Source organism: Oncorhynchus keta, unplaced genomic scaffold, assembly GCF_023373465.1.
Source record: "Oncorhynchus keta strain PuntledgeMale-10-30-2019 unplaced genomic scaffold, Oket_V2 Un_scaffold_4394_pilon_pilon, whole genome shotgun sequence".
Lineage (NCBI taxonomy): Eukaryota > Metazoa > Chordata > Actinopteri > Salmoniformes > Salmonidae > Oncorhynchus > Oncorhynchus keta.
Genome location: NW_026290944.1, coordinates 128,526 through 142,531, shown reverse-complemented (window position 1 = coordinate 142,531; position 14,006 = coordinate 128,526). Strand labels below are relative to the sequence as shown.

Here is a 14,006-nt window from a genome sequence, read left to right as displayed (position 1 = left end):
ACCTTTATACTGTATCCAGGGTTGGGTAGGTTACTTTCTAAATGTAATCTGTTAGTTACTAGTTACCTATCTAAAAGTGGCATCAGTAACATAACTTGGTTCCCCCAAACTAACGAATGTAATCTGATTACTTTCTAAATGTAATCTGTTGGTTACTAGTAACCTGTCTAAAAGTGTCATCAGTAATCTGTTAGTTACTAGTTACCTGTCTAAAAGTGTCATCAGTAACATAACTGTTGGATTCCCCAAACTAACGAATGTAATCTGATTACTTTTAGATTACTTTCTCCTCAAGAGGTTCAACTTAGTACCACAGTCATAAAATCTATAACCTTAACCACACTGCTAACCCTAATGGCTAACTGCCCCTAATGGCTAACTGCTAACCCTTACCTTAAATAACCTAACCTTTACCACACTGCTAACCCTAATGGCTAACTAACCCTTACCTTAAATAACCTTAACCTTAACCATACTGCTAACCCTCATGGCTAATTAACCCTTACCTTAAATAACCTTAACCTTAACCACACTGCTAACCTTAATGGCTAACTAACCCTTACCTTAAATAACTGCTAACCTTAATGCCTACCTTGTCCCAGACCTTACCTTATATTCATCATTGTGCTTTTGTAATTACAGGTGTTGCTATAATGTACAGATATTATAAAATTCCTTTCAGGATCAGTCAACAAGTCAGTTATATAAAGAGAGCGTTGATCAGTTTAAATGTCCATCTCCCATCAATGGAAAAGACCTGCAGTGCATTCGGAAAGTATTCAGACCCCTTGACTTTTTCCATATTTTGTAACATTACAGCCTTCTTCTAAATTTGACTTAATAAAAACTTTTCCTCATCAATCTACACACATTACCCCATAATAACATCACAATATTCCATAATGACATCACAATACCCCATAATAACATCACAATACCCCATAATGACATCACAATACCCCATAATGACATCACAATACCCCATAATGACATCACAATACCCCATAATGACATCACAATACCCCATAATGACAAAGTGTAAACATGTTTTAGAAATGTTTGCAAACGTATTAAAAATAAAAACAGAAAAACGTATTTACATAAGTATTCAGACCCTTTTCTAAGAGACCTGAAATTGAGCTCAGGTGCATCTTGTTTCTATTGATCATCCTTGAGATGTTTCTACAACTTAATTAATGAATCTAAAAAACAGTTTTTCCTTTGTCATTGTGGGGTATTGTGTGTAGATACATGAGGAGGGGAAAAAAACAATTGAATCCATTTTACAATATGGCTGTAAAGTAACAAAATGTGGAAAAAGTCCACAAGGGGTCTGAAAACTATAAAAATGTGCAACTGTTTGACTAAAAACATATTGGGTCGACCATTAGCCTATTGACCAAACCATTGACTCGTCGACTAATTGGGGTCAGCCCTAATAGTCATTGACTCTTGAAGAATATACAGTTGAAGTCAGACGTTTTCATACACCTTAGCCAAGTACATTTAAACTCAGTTTTTCACATTTCCTGACATTTAATCAGAGTAAAAATTCCCTGTCTCAGGTCATTTAGGGATCACCACTTTATTTTAAGAATGTGAAATGTCAGAATAATAGTAGAGAGTATGATTTATTTCAGTTTTTATTTATTTCATCACACAGTGGATCAGAAGTTTACATACACTCAATTAGTATTTGGTAGCATTGCCTTTAAATGGTTTAACTTGGGTAGCCTTCAACAAGCTTCCCACAATAAGTTGGGTGAATTTTGGCCCATTCCTCCTGACAGAGCTGGTGTAACTGAGTCAGGTTTGTAGGCCTCCATGCTCGCACATGCTTTTTCGGTTCTGCCGAAAAAAAATCGATAGGATTGAGGTAAAGGCTTTGTGATGGCCACTCCAACACCTTGACTTTGTTGTCTTAAGCCATTTTACCACAACTTTGGAAGTATGCTTGGGGTCACTGTCCATTTGGAAGACCCATTTGCGATCAAGCTTTAACTTCCTGACTGATGTCTTGATATGTTGCTTCAAAATATCCACATAATTTTCCTTCCTTGCGATGCCATCTTTTTTGTGAAGTGCACCAGACCTCCTGCAGCAAAGCATCCCCACAACATGATGCTGCCACCCCCATGCTTCACGGTTGCGATGGTGTTCTTCGGCTTGCAGGTACACCTCCAATTGACTCAAATGATGTCAATTAGCCTATCAGAAGATTCTAAAGCCATGACATAATTTTCTGGAATTTTCCAAGCTGTTTAAAGGCACAGTCAATTTAGTGTATGTAAACTTCTGACCCACTGGAATTGTGATACAGGGAATTACAAGTGAAATAATCTGTCTGTAAAGAATTGTTGGACAAATTACGTGTCATGCACAAAGTAGATGTCCTATCTGACTTGCCAAAAACTATAGTTTCTTGACAAGAAATGTGTGGAGTGGTTGAAAAATGAGTTTTAATGACTCCAACCTAAGTGCATGTGTAACAGACGTAAAACGGCTAGCTAGTTAGCGGTGGTGCGCGCTAAATAGCGTTTCAATCGCTGACGTAACGATGCTTCGTGGGTGACTGTTGTTGATGTGTGCAGATGGTCCCTGGTTCGTGCCCGGGTATGGGCGAGTGCACGGTCTAAAGTTATACTGTTACACTGGTATCGAGCATGGTGGCAACACAGTAAAGAGGTTGACATGTGACCAGGTACCAATGACTTATTAATGTTTCAACTCTATTATCCCCATCACAAAAAAACATTCTGCACTTGTCTCTCTACATCGGTGCATTTATTGTCAGAGTAGAGGACATTGTGAATTTCAGGTAAAATAACAACTCCATGTTTATATCCCAGGACAATTGAGCAAGCAACATCTAAATTGCCATGAATGTTTAATGTTTTTCGACCAGTCCCACAATTAATATAGTTGGTTCATTTTGATATTTCAAACTGCTGATCGAGTCTGGATGGACAAAATTAACTCGTGACAAACGCGTCAGGTCTTGTCAGCATGTAAAACGTAAAACGCATTCAAACTCGGTAGCACAGAGTAAATCAAATTTACTGTTTATATATAGTAGATCAATATGACGTTGTGCCTTGTAGGTAGTTTAGAAGATATCGGAAGTTAATAAATATGTAGTGTAATGAAACAACAGGACGCAGGTCTCGAACCCTCGACCTTCTATCGACTGTGCCGCAAACCGCTCTTGAGAAAACAACAGTTTGCACATATAGGTAACCAGATTGTGACTGCTTCTACGTTACTAAGTGTTTAACCACACTGTGTTGTTACATTGGTGGGTAAAAACTCATGCTTCCTACCGATTAACTTTTTGTCTGAATATAAACTCGACATTTTACTCAACTGCGTTACCCACTCCCGTCAGCAGATGGCGGTCTGAGACTTTAAACCGATGCTGCTGGTGTGACGTATAATGTAGTGGACGGAACGCTTCTTTCAACAGCAGCAACAGTTCGTCAGACACCTCGGTAGCTTGCTAGACAAAATAGACGAACCAATAAAGCTCTTTAGACGCTTTTGAGTATATTAGCCACTGTGTTTTAAACCCACTTCTGTCGTCTAGTTAGTTATCCGATTTAATTTCATATTTACGATGTTATTGGTCTGCTCATGGCAATTTAGATTGCTGCTCATTCATTAGCCTAGCTAGCTAACATCCGTGACCATGAGTTCACTGAGCTGCTCTCCTCCTGCTAAAGAAGAGGAGGTCTGCTGGACGGAGAAAGAGGATATGTGGCTGAACGTTGTCGTAAAAGAGGAGAAAGAAGAGGAGGCTGTTGCCGTGAAAGAAGAAGAGAAAGACGTTTCAGTGAAAGAAGAGGAAAACTCGTTCAGAGTGAAAGAGGAAGAGGATGTTACAGTAAAAGAAGAGGAGGAAGAGAAAGAGGCGGATGTGGTTTTTGGAGTGAAAGAGGGGGAGATGACTGTCACATCCAGAAAGGCGGAGGAAGAAGAGGAGGAAACTGGATATCTGGGCCCGCATCTTACGGCATCCAATGGTAACGATGAACTTGGCCATAAAATGGTTTTGGGAAACCGGTCCCTGATTAACACTAGTAAGTACTGTCTTAAATACAGAGGCACAAACTCTGCAGTTGTTGAACTGATGTGTGGCTATAAATGAGTAAATCTACAATTGCCTCATCCATATTTGGACGTTTAAATGATTCAGACCCATTGGCTTTTCCCTCGTTATGTTATGTTACAGCCTTATTTTAAAACGGTTTAAATATATATATATACAATGACAAAAGAAAAACAGATTTGTAGACAATTTGCAAAAAAAAAAAAACAACTGAAGTCACATTTAATTAAGTATTCAGACCCTTTCCTCAGTACTTTTATGGCAGCAATTACAGGCTTCTTGGATATGACACTACAAGCTTGGCAGACTTTGGGGACTGTCTCCCATTGTTCTCTGCATAGAAAAAAGTATTCAGAGTCGTTGTCCTGAAGCCACTCCTGCGTTGTCTTGGCTGTGTGCTTAGAGTCTTTGTCCTGAAGCCACTCCTGCGTTGTCTTGGCTGTGTGCTTAGAGTCGTTGTCCTGAAGCCACTCCTGCGTTGTCTTGGCTGTGTGCTTAGAGTCTTTGTCCTGTTGGAAGGTGAACCTTCGCCCCAGTCTGAGGTTCTGAGCGCTCTGGAGCAGGTTTTCATCAAGGATCTCTCTGTACTTGCTCTGTTCATCTTACCCTCAATGCTGACTAGTTCCCTCAAGCCTGACCTAGTCCTCCAGTCCCTGCCACCATAGGGATGGTGCCAGGTTGGTGCCAGACGTGATGCTTGTCATTCAGGCCAAAGAGTTTAATCTAGGTTTCAACAGACCAGAGAATCTTGTTTCTCATGGTCTGAGAGTCAGGAAACAGGATGCACCTGATCTCAATTTTGGGTCTAAATACTTATGTAAATAAGGTATTCATGTTTTTTATTTTAATAAATGTGCAAATATTTTTTTTAATGTTATCATTATAGTGTATTGTGTGTAGATTAATGAGGAAACCATTTAATTTAATCCATTTTAGAATAAGGATGTAATGTAACAAAATGTGGAGAAAGTGAAGGGGTCTGAATACTTTCCAAGTGCACTGTATGTAATATGTAATTACAACATCCATATTTTGACTTTTAAATTATTTATTTATAGCCATTGATTCTTGAAGAATATAACACATGCCTCATGAGCTGAGTTCAACTGTTGTACCCCATCAGAACCCCAAATAAACTTGTTTTTAATCCAATGATTAGAAACAATGTAAACCAACACTGTACAGCCTCAACATGGTTAAAACTATAATGTTGATATCATGGATGGTCAGTCCTTGCATCCATAGGTCTGTCTATGAATTTGAGAGTAGTTACATTTCTCCAGCCCCATCCATCATCTCATTAACAAAACAGTGGTGTAATGTGTAATTACATCATCACATCATTGTTACATCATAAACAGCTTTGTTATTGTTTAAACTGCAGATTGGTAGATTTTTTTTTTTTAAAGGGACAACCTAGTTTTCTGGGCCAGACAAAGTTAATACATAGTTGATACAATGTTTCCAGTTCCTAGCAGACAGGCCATGGATATTTTCTAACTGCAGGCTGCAATGTTTTTATTTGTTGGCTTTATGTAGGTTATTTGTACATAGTTGGCAATGGCAATAAAAGTTACTTTAAAATTGGTAGAATTTTCATTTAGATAGAATATAGATTAACCACAGACAATGATGTTAAGATACAAGGACTAAACTCAGCAAAAAAGAAACGTTTCTCACTGTCAACTGCGTTTATTTTCAGCAAACTTAACATGTGTAAATATTTGTATGAACATAACAAGATTCAACAACTGAGAGATAAACTGAACAAGTTCCACAGACATGTGACTAACAGAAATGCAATAATGTGTCCCTGAACAAAGGGGGGTCAAAATCAAAAGTAACAGTCAGTATCAGGTGTGGCCACCAGCTGCATTAAGTACTGCAGTGCATCTCCTCCTCATGGACTGCACCAGATCTGCCAGTTATTGCTGTGAGATGTTACCGCACTCTTCCACCAAGTCACCTGCAAGTTCCCGGACATTTCTGTGGGGGAATGGCCCTAGCCCTCACCCTCCGATCCAACAGGTCCCAGACATGCTCAATGGGATTGAGAACTGGGCTCTTACTCAATCACTTTTTATAGCTACTGTTTACAGGCCTCCTGGGCCATATACAGCGTTTCTCACTGAGTTCCCTGAATTCCTATCAGACCTTGTAGTCATTGCAGATAATATTCTAATCTTTGGTGACTTTAATATTCACATGGAAAAGTATAGACCCAACATCAAAAGGCTTTAGCCATCATGACTCAGTGGGTTTTGTCAACATGTCTCTGGACCCACTCACTGTCACAGATACGCTGGACCTAGTTTTGTCCCATGGAATAAATGTTGTGGATCTTAATGTTTTCCTCATAATCCTGGACTCGCCACCATTTTATTACGTTTGCATCATTGCAACAAATAATCTGCAAGACAACCAAGGAACATCAAAAGTCGTGCTATAAATTCACAGACAACACAAAGATTCCTTGATGCCTCCCAGACTCCCTCTGCCTACCCAAGGACGCCAGAGGACAAAAATCCGTTAACCACCTAACTGAGGATCTCAATTTAACCTTGCGCAATACCCTAGATGCAGTTGCACCCCTAAAAACTAAAAAAAAAATGTCTCATAAGAAACTAGCTCCCTGGTACACAGAAAATACCCGAGCTCTGAAGCAAGCTTCCAGAAAATTGGAACGGAAATGGCGCCACACCAAACTGGAAGTCTTCCGACTAGCTTGGAAGGACAATACCGTGCAGTACCGAAGAGCCCTTACTGCTGCTCGATCGCCTATTTTTCTAACTTAATTGAGGAAAATAAGAACAATCCGACCTTTTTGATACTGTGGCAAGGCTAACTAAAAAGCAGCATTCCCCAAGAGAGGATGACTTTCACTTTAGCAGTGATAAATTCATGAACTTCTTTGAGGAAAAGATTATGATTATTAGAAAGCAAATTACGGACTCCTCTTTAAACCTGCGTATTCCTCCAGTTGTTCCTTGAACCTCAGTTGTCCTGAGTCTGCACAACTCTGCCAGGACCTAGGATCAAGAGAGACGCTCAAGTGTTTTAGTACTATATCTCTTGACACAATGATGAAAATAATCATGGCCTCTAAACCTTCAAGCTGTATACTGGACCCTATTCCAACTAAACTACTGAAAGAGCTGCTTCCTGTGCTTGGCCCTCCTATGTTGAACATAATAAACGGCTCTCTATCCACTGGATGTGTACCAAACTCACTAAAAGTGGCAGTAATAAAGCCTCTCTTGAAAAAGCCAAACCTTGACCCAGAAAATATAAAAAACTATTGGCCTATATCGAATCTTCCATTCCTCTCAAAGATTTTAGAGAAGGCTGTTGCGCAGCAACTCACTGCCTTCCTGAAGACAAACAATGTATACGAAATGCTTCAGTCTGGTTTTAGACCCCATCATAGCACTGAGACGGCACTTGTGAAGGTGGTAAATGACATTTTAATGGCATCGGACCGAGGCTCTGCATCTGTCCTCGTGCTCCTAGACCTTAGTGCTGCTTTTGATACCATCGATCACCACATTCTTTTGGAGAGATTGGAAACCCAAATTGGCCTACACGGACATGTTCTGGCCTGGTTTAGGTCTTATCTGTCGGAAAGATATCAGTTTGTCTCTGTGAATGGTTTGTCCTCTGACAAATCAACTGTACATTTCGGTGTTCCTCAAGGTTCTGTTTTAGGACCACTATTGTTTTCACTATATATTTTACCTCTTGGGGATGTTATTCGAAAACATAATGTAAACTTTCACTGCTATGCGGATGACACACAGCTGTACATTTCAATGAAACATGGTGAAGCCCCAAAATGCCCTCGCTAGAAGCATGTGTTTCAGACATAAGGAAGTGGATGGCTGCAAACTTTCTACTATTAAACTCGGACAAAACAGAGATGCTTGTTCTAGGTCCCAAGAAACAAAGAGATCTTCTGTTGAATCTGACAATTAATCTTAATGGTTGTACAGTCGTCTCAAAAAAAACTGTGAAGGACCTCCAGCCGTTACTCTGGACCCTGATCTCTCTTTTTGAAGAACATATCAAGACCATTTCGAGGACAGCTTTTTTCCATCTACGTGGCATTGCAAAAATCAGAAACTTTCTGTCAAAAATGATGCAGAAAAATTAATCCATGCTTTTGTCACTTCTAGGTTAGACTACTGCAATGCTCTATTTTCCGGCTACCCGGATAAAGCACTAAATAAACTTCAGTTACAGGAATAGGCTGCTAGACCTGACTAGAACCAAAAACAAACCATATTACTCCAGTGCTAGCCTCTACACTGGCTTCCTGTCAAAGCAGGGCTGATTTCAAGGTTTTACTGCTAACCTACAAAGCATTACATGGGCTTGCTCCTACCTACCTCTCTGATTTGGTCTGCTTACATCCTACATCGCTACGGTCACAAGATCATAGACAGCTAATTGTCCCTAGAATTTCTAAGCAAACAGCTGGAGGCAGGGCTTTCTCCTATAGAGCTCCATTTTTATGGAACGGTCTGCCTACCCATGTCAGAGACGCAAACTTTCTCAACCTTTAACTGAAGACTCATCTCTTCAGTGGGTCATATGATTGAGTGTAGTCTGGCCCAGGAGTGGGAAGGTGAACGGAAAGGCTCTGGAGCAATAACTTGCTGATGGCCGGTTCCCCTCTTTCCAGGGATTCTCTGCCTCAACCCTGTTACGGGGCTGAGTCATGGCTTGCTGATCTCTCGTGCCTAACTGGGGGGGTGCGTCACTGTTGTGGTCGGCCTGTCTGGGTTGCCCCCCTTATTGTACCGTGGCGGAGATCTTTGTGGGCTATACTCGGCCTTGTCTCAGGATGGTAAGTTTGAAGATATCCCTAAAAGTGGTGTGGGGGCTGTGCTTTGGCAAAGTGGGTGGGGTTATATCCTTCATGTTTGGCCCTGTCCGGGTGTCCTCGATGGGGCCACAGTATCTCCTGACCCCTTAACTCAGCCTCCAGTACAATGATAGTTTATGTGTCAGGGGGCTACAGTTTGTTATATCTGGAAACTTCTCCTGTCCTAAATCTAAGTGTTGTTCTCTAATTCTGTCAACTCTCTTTCTCTCTCTTCCCTAGGACATGCCCCAGGACTACCTGACATGATGACTCCTTGTGTCCCCAGTCCACCTGGCCATTGCTGCTCCTGTTTCAACTGGCCTGGGCCCTAGGACCATGTCCCAACACCTGACATGAGGACTCCTTGCTGTCCCCAGTCCACCTGGCCATGCTTGCTCAGTTTCATGTTCTGACTATTATTCAACCATGCTGGTCATTTATGAACATTTGAACATCTTGTCCTGTTATAATCTCCACCCGGCACAGCCAGAAGAGGGACTGGCAAATCCACATATGCTCTCTCTAATTCTCTCTTTCTTTCTCTCTCTCGGAGGACCTGAGCCCCTAGGACCGTGCCCCCAGGACTACCTGACATGATGGCTCCTTGCTGTCCCCAGTCCACCTGACTGTGAGTTTCAACTGTTCTGCCTTATTGCTTATTCGACCATGCTGGTCATTTATGAACATTTGAACATCTTGGTCCTGTTATAATCTCTGTGGGGACCCCACATAGCCCCTCTCTAGGTTTCTTCCTAGGTTTTGGCCTTTCTAGGGAGTTTTTCCTAGCCACAGACACCTGCATCTGTTTGGGGTTTTAGGCTGGGTTTCTGTACAGCACTGAGATATGAGAACTGGGGCTATATAAATAAATTTGATTTGATTTGATTCGCTTGCCATGGCAGGACACTGACATTCCTGTCTTGCAGGAAATCACGCACAGTACGAGCAGTATGGCTGGTGGCATTGTCATGCTGGAGGGTCATGTCAGGATGAGCCTGCAGGAAGGGTACCACATGAGGGAGGAGGAAGTCTTCTCTGTAATGCACAGCGTTGATATTGTCTGCAATGACAACAAGCTCAGTCCAATGATGCTGTGACACACCGCCCCAGACCATGACGGACCCTCCACCTCCAAATCGATCCCGCTCCAGAGTACAGGCCTCGGTGTAACGCCCATTCCTTCGATGATAAACGCAAATCCGACCATCACCCCGGGTGAGACAAAACCGCGACTCGTCGGCGAAGAGCACTTTTTGCCAGTCCTGTCTGGTCAGCGACGGTGGGTTTCTTCCCATAGGCGACGTTGTTGCCGGTGATGTCTTGGGAGGACCTGCCTTACAACATGCGTACAAGCCCTCAGTCCAGCCTCTCTCAGCCTATTGCGGACAGTCTGAGCACTGATGGAGGGATTGTGCATTCCTGGTGTAACTCGGGCAGTTGTTGTTGACATCTTGTACCTGTCCTGCAGGTGTGATGTTCGGATGTACTGATCCTGTGCAGGTGTTGTCACCATGTGGTCTGCCACTGCGAGGATGATCAGCTGTCTGTCCTGTCTCCTTGTAGCGCTGTCTTAGGCGTCTCACAGTAGGGACATTGCGATTTATTGCCCTGGCCACATCTGCAGTCCTCATGCCTCCTTGCAACATGCATAAGGCATGTTCACACAGATGAGCAGGGACCCTGGGAATCTTTATTTTAGTGTTTTTCATAGTCAGTAGAAGGGCCTCTTTAGTGTCCTAAGTTTTCATAACTGTGACCTTAATTGTCTACCGTCTGTAAGCTGTTAGTGTCTTAACGACCGTTCCACAGGTGCATGTTCATTAATTGTTTACGGTTCATTGGACAAGCATGGGAAACTGTGTTTAAACCCTTTACAATGAAGATCTCTGAAGTTATTTCGATTTTTATCTTTAAAAATCTTTAAAAACAAATTATCTTTGAAAGACAGGGTCCTGAAAAGGGGACGTTTCTTTTTTTTGCTGAGTTTATTATAAATGTTGGTTACCAATGTAATTAGAGCAGTCTGATATACCACTGCTGTCAGCCAATCAGCATTCAGGGCTCGAACCACCCAGTTTATAATGTAGATTAACCACAGAGAATGATGTTGAGATACAACATTTGTTAGCTTGAATGCTAATGCTCCTTGACAGACTGGTAGCAAAGCTAACCAAAGAGCATTTTACTGGTGTTTTTAACTATAAAGCAGTTGAATTGCGAGGATGACACAAACAATTATATTAACCAGGACATTCAAACAAACCTTACAATTATAATCCAAAAGTAGTGTGAAATGCACTCATAAGCAACCTGTAAATGGAGGCTATTAGAACTCCCCTGAGTTTTCCCCCACGGTGGTGAATTAGTGAATAGACACAGAGCTTAATGTGAGTTTCCTTCAGTAGCATCCTGATCTGCGATGATAATATTCAGAATACATTGTGAAAAACTAAAATCTTCGCTCACCATTTTTGCTCCAGGCAGATATACTACATCCATAACTAGTGGTTTCCTCATTACCAGATATACTACATCCATAACTAGTGGTTTCCTCATTAGCAGATATACTACATCCATAACTAGTGGTTTCCTCATTACCAGATATACTACATCCATAACTAGTGGTTTCCTCATTAGCAGATATACTACATCCATAACTAGTGGTTTCCTCATTACCAGATATACTACATCCATAACTAGTGGTTTCCTCATTACCAGATATACTACATCCATAACTAGTGGTTTCCTCATTAGCAGATATACTACATCCATAACTAGTGGTTTCCTCATTACCAGATATACTACATCCATAACTAGTGGTTTCCTCATTAGCAGATATACTACATCCATAACTAGTGGTTTCCTCATTAGCAGATATACTACATCCATAACTAGTGGTTTCCTCATTACCAGATATACTACATCCATAACTAGTGGTTTCCTCATTAGCAGATATACTACATCCATAACTAGTGGTTTCCTCATTACCAGATATACTACATCCATAACTAGTGGTTTCCTCATTACCAGATATACTACATCCATAACTAGTGGTTTCCTCATTACCAGATACACTACATCCATAACTAGTGGTTTCCTCATTACCAGATATACTACATCCAAAACTAGTGGTTTCTCATTACCAGATATACTACATCTAAAACTAGTGGTTTCCTCATTCGCAACCATAGTGGTTTCCTCATTAGCAGATATACTACATCCAAAACTAGTGGTTTCCTCATTACCAGATATACTACATCCAAAACTAGTGGTTTCCTCATTTCCAGATATACTACATCCAAAACTAGTGGTTTCCTCATTAGCAGATATACTACATCCATAACTAGTGGTTTCCTCATTAGCAGATATACTACGTCCATAACTAGTGGTTTCCTCATTACCAGATATACTACATCCATAACTAGTGGTTGCCTTATTACCAGATATACTACATCCATAACTAGTGGTTTCCTCATTACCAGATATACTACATCCATAACTAGTGGTTTCCTCATTACCAGATATACTACATCCATAACTAGTGGTTTCCTCATTACCAGATATACTACATCCATAACTAGTGGTTTCCTCATTTCCAGATATACTACATCCATAACTAGTGGTTTCCTCATTAGCAGATATACTACATCCATAACTAGTGGTTTCCTCATTAGCAGATATACTACATCCATAACTAGTGGTTTCCTCATTACCAGATATACTACATCCATAACTAGTGGTTTCCTCATTACCAGATATACTACATCCATAACTAGTGGTTTCCTCATTACCAGATATACTACATCCATAACTAGTGGTTTCCTCATTACCAGATATACTACATCCATAACTAGTGGTTTCCTCATTACCAGATATACTACATCCATAACTAGTGGTTTCCTCATTACCAGATATACTACATCCATAACTAGTGGTTTCCTCATTACCAGATATACTACATCCATAACTAGTGGTTTCCTCATGAGCAGGGAAGAGTTTCTGAAACCAAATTGTGTGTGCATCGCTCTCGTGGCGCAATTTTAGCAAACACTGAATGGGAGCCTATATTGGTGATCAAAGTCGTCTGGCTGCTTAGGATTTCAGCAACTTTAAAAACGTATTTCTAGCCTACAATCATCCACTTTACTACTAAGGTGAATCTGTTTTATTCTGTCTGACTTTGTTTTTGTTGTTCACACAGGAGAGAGACATGACGACCGTGGATCCTCTGGGGAGCCTCAACAACATCATGAAGCTGACGAGGCAGAGGAGAGTCTCTCCGCATCAGAACACCTCAAGAAACAGAAGCGGAAACACACAGGGAAGAAACCTCACCGCTGCTCTGACTGTGGGAAGAGATTCACCTCTTCAGCAGACCTCAAAAGACATCAGAGAATCCACACAGGAGAGAAACCTTATAGCTGTGATCAATGTGGGAAGAGATTTACTGATCTAAGCAGCCTGAAAAGACACCAGAGAATTCACACGGGAGAGAAACCTTATAGATGCACTGACTGTGGGAAGAGTTTTAATGTTCCAAGCAGCCTGAAAACGCACCAAAGAATTCACACGGGAGAGAAACCTTATAGCTGTGATCAATGTGGGAAGAGTTTTGTTTCATCTAGCCAGCTGACTGTACACCAGAGAACACACACAGGAGAGAAATGTTATAGCTGTGATCAATGTGGGAAGAGTTTTGTTTCATCTAGCCAGCTTACTGCACACCAGAAAACACACACAGGAGAGAAATCGTATAGCTGTGATCAATGTGGGAAGAGATACTCTGGTAAAAGATCTCTGATTAGACATCAGAAAATACATGAAGGAGTTGTTCCATGATATCAATAAAATGTCATAATGTAGAACCCTAAATGTTTGTCTCCTGTTCTATTGATTTCAGCATGATATGGATATTAGCCTCATCAGGGGGAAAATCCAGATCCTGAAATGAAAGAGTACTATTTATGTGATTAACAAAAAGTGTTGCGTTACACTTATCTCGTGGGTGATCCACTTGAATCAAAGTGAAACTCTTCA

The 14,006-nt window shown here is 41.1% G+C and overlaps 2 protein-coding genes across 3 annotated transcripts in view; both read left to right on the top strand.

Annotated features, from left to right (window-relative positions):
- The window catches only part of LOC127928893 (acidic leucine-rich nuclear phosphoprotein 32 family member B-like), a 75,627-nt gene extending 62,258 nt beyond the window's left edge, over window positions 1-13,369 (top strand). Inside the window, exon 3 of the mRNA XM_052516487.1 lies at window positions 13,328-13,369. The gene's annotated coding sequence lies outside the window, so the exon portion shown is untranslated. The remainder of the gene's footprint in view (window positions 1-13,327) is intronic.
- On the top strand, window positions 3,001-13,841 carry LOC118382402 (oocyte zinc finger protein XlCOF19-like). Of its 2 annotated transcripts, none has more exons than XM_035769212.2 (2): window positions 3,001-4,019; window positions 13,171-13,841. In XM_035769212.2, exons 1-2 carry the CDS (start codon window positions 3,686-3,688, stop codon window positions 13,806-13,808), a joined length of 972 nt encoding a protein of 323 aa, XP_035625105.1. In that variant the 5' UTR covers window positions 3,001-3,685; the 3' UTR covers window positions 13,809-13,841. The 2 variants fall into 2 exon arrangements, with proteins under 2 accessions (XP_035625105.1, XP_035625104.1); XM_035769211.2 differs by having other exon boundaries at window positions 3,012-4,076.
- Window positions 13,842-14,006: the final 165 nt, after the last annotated feature.

Coding starts and splice junctions, on each gene's coding strand:
- LOC118382402 (XM_035769211.2), top strand. CDS start 3,686: ATGAGTTCACTGAGCTGCTCTCCTCCTGCTAAAGAAGAGGAGGTCTGC. Junction 4,077..13,170: donor CCGGTCCCTGATTAACACTA/GTAAGTACTGTC, acceptor TTGTTCACACAG/GAGAGAGACATGACGACCGT.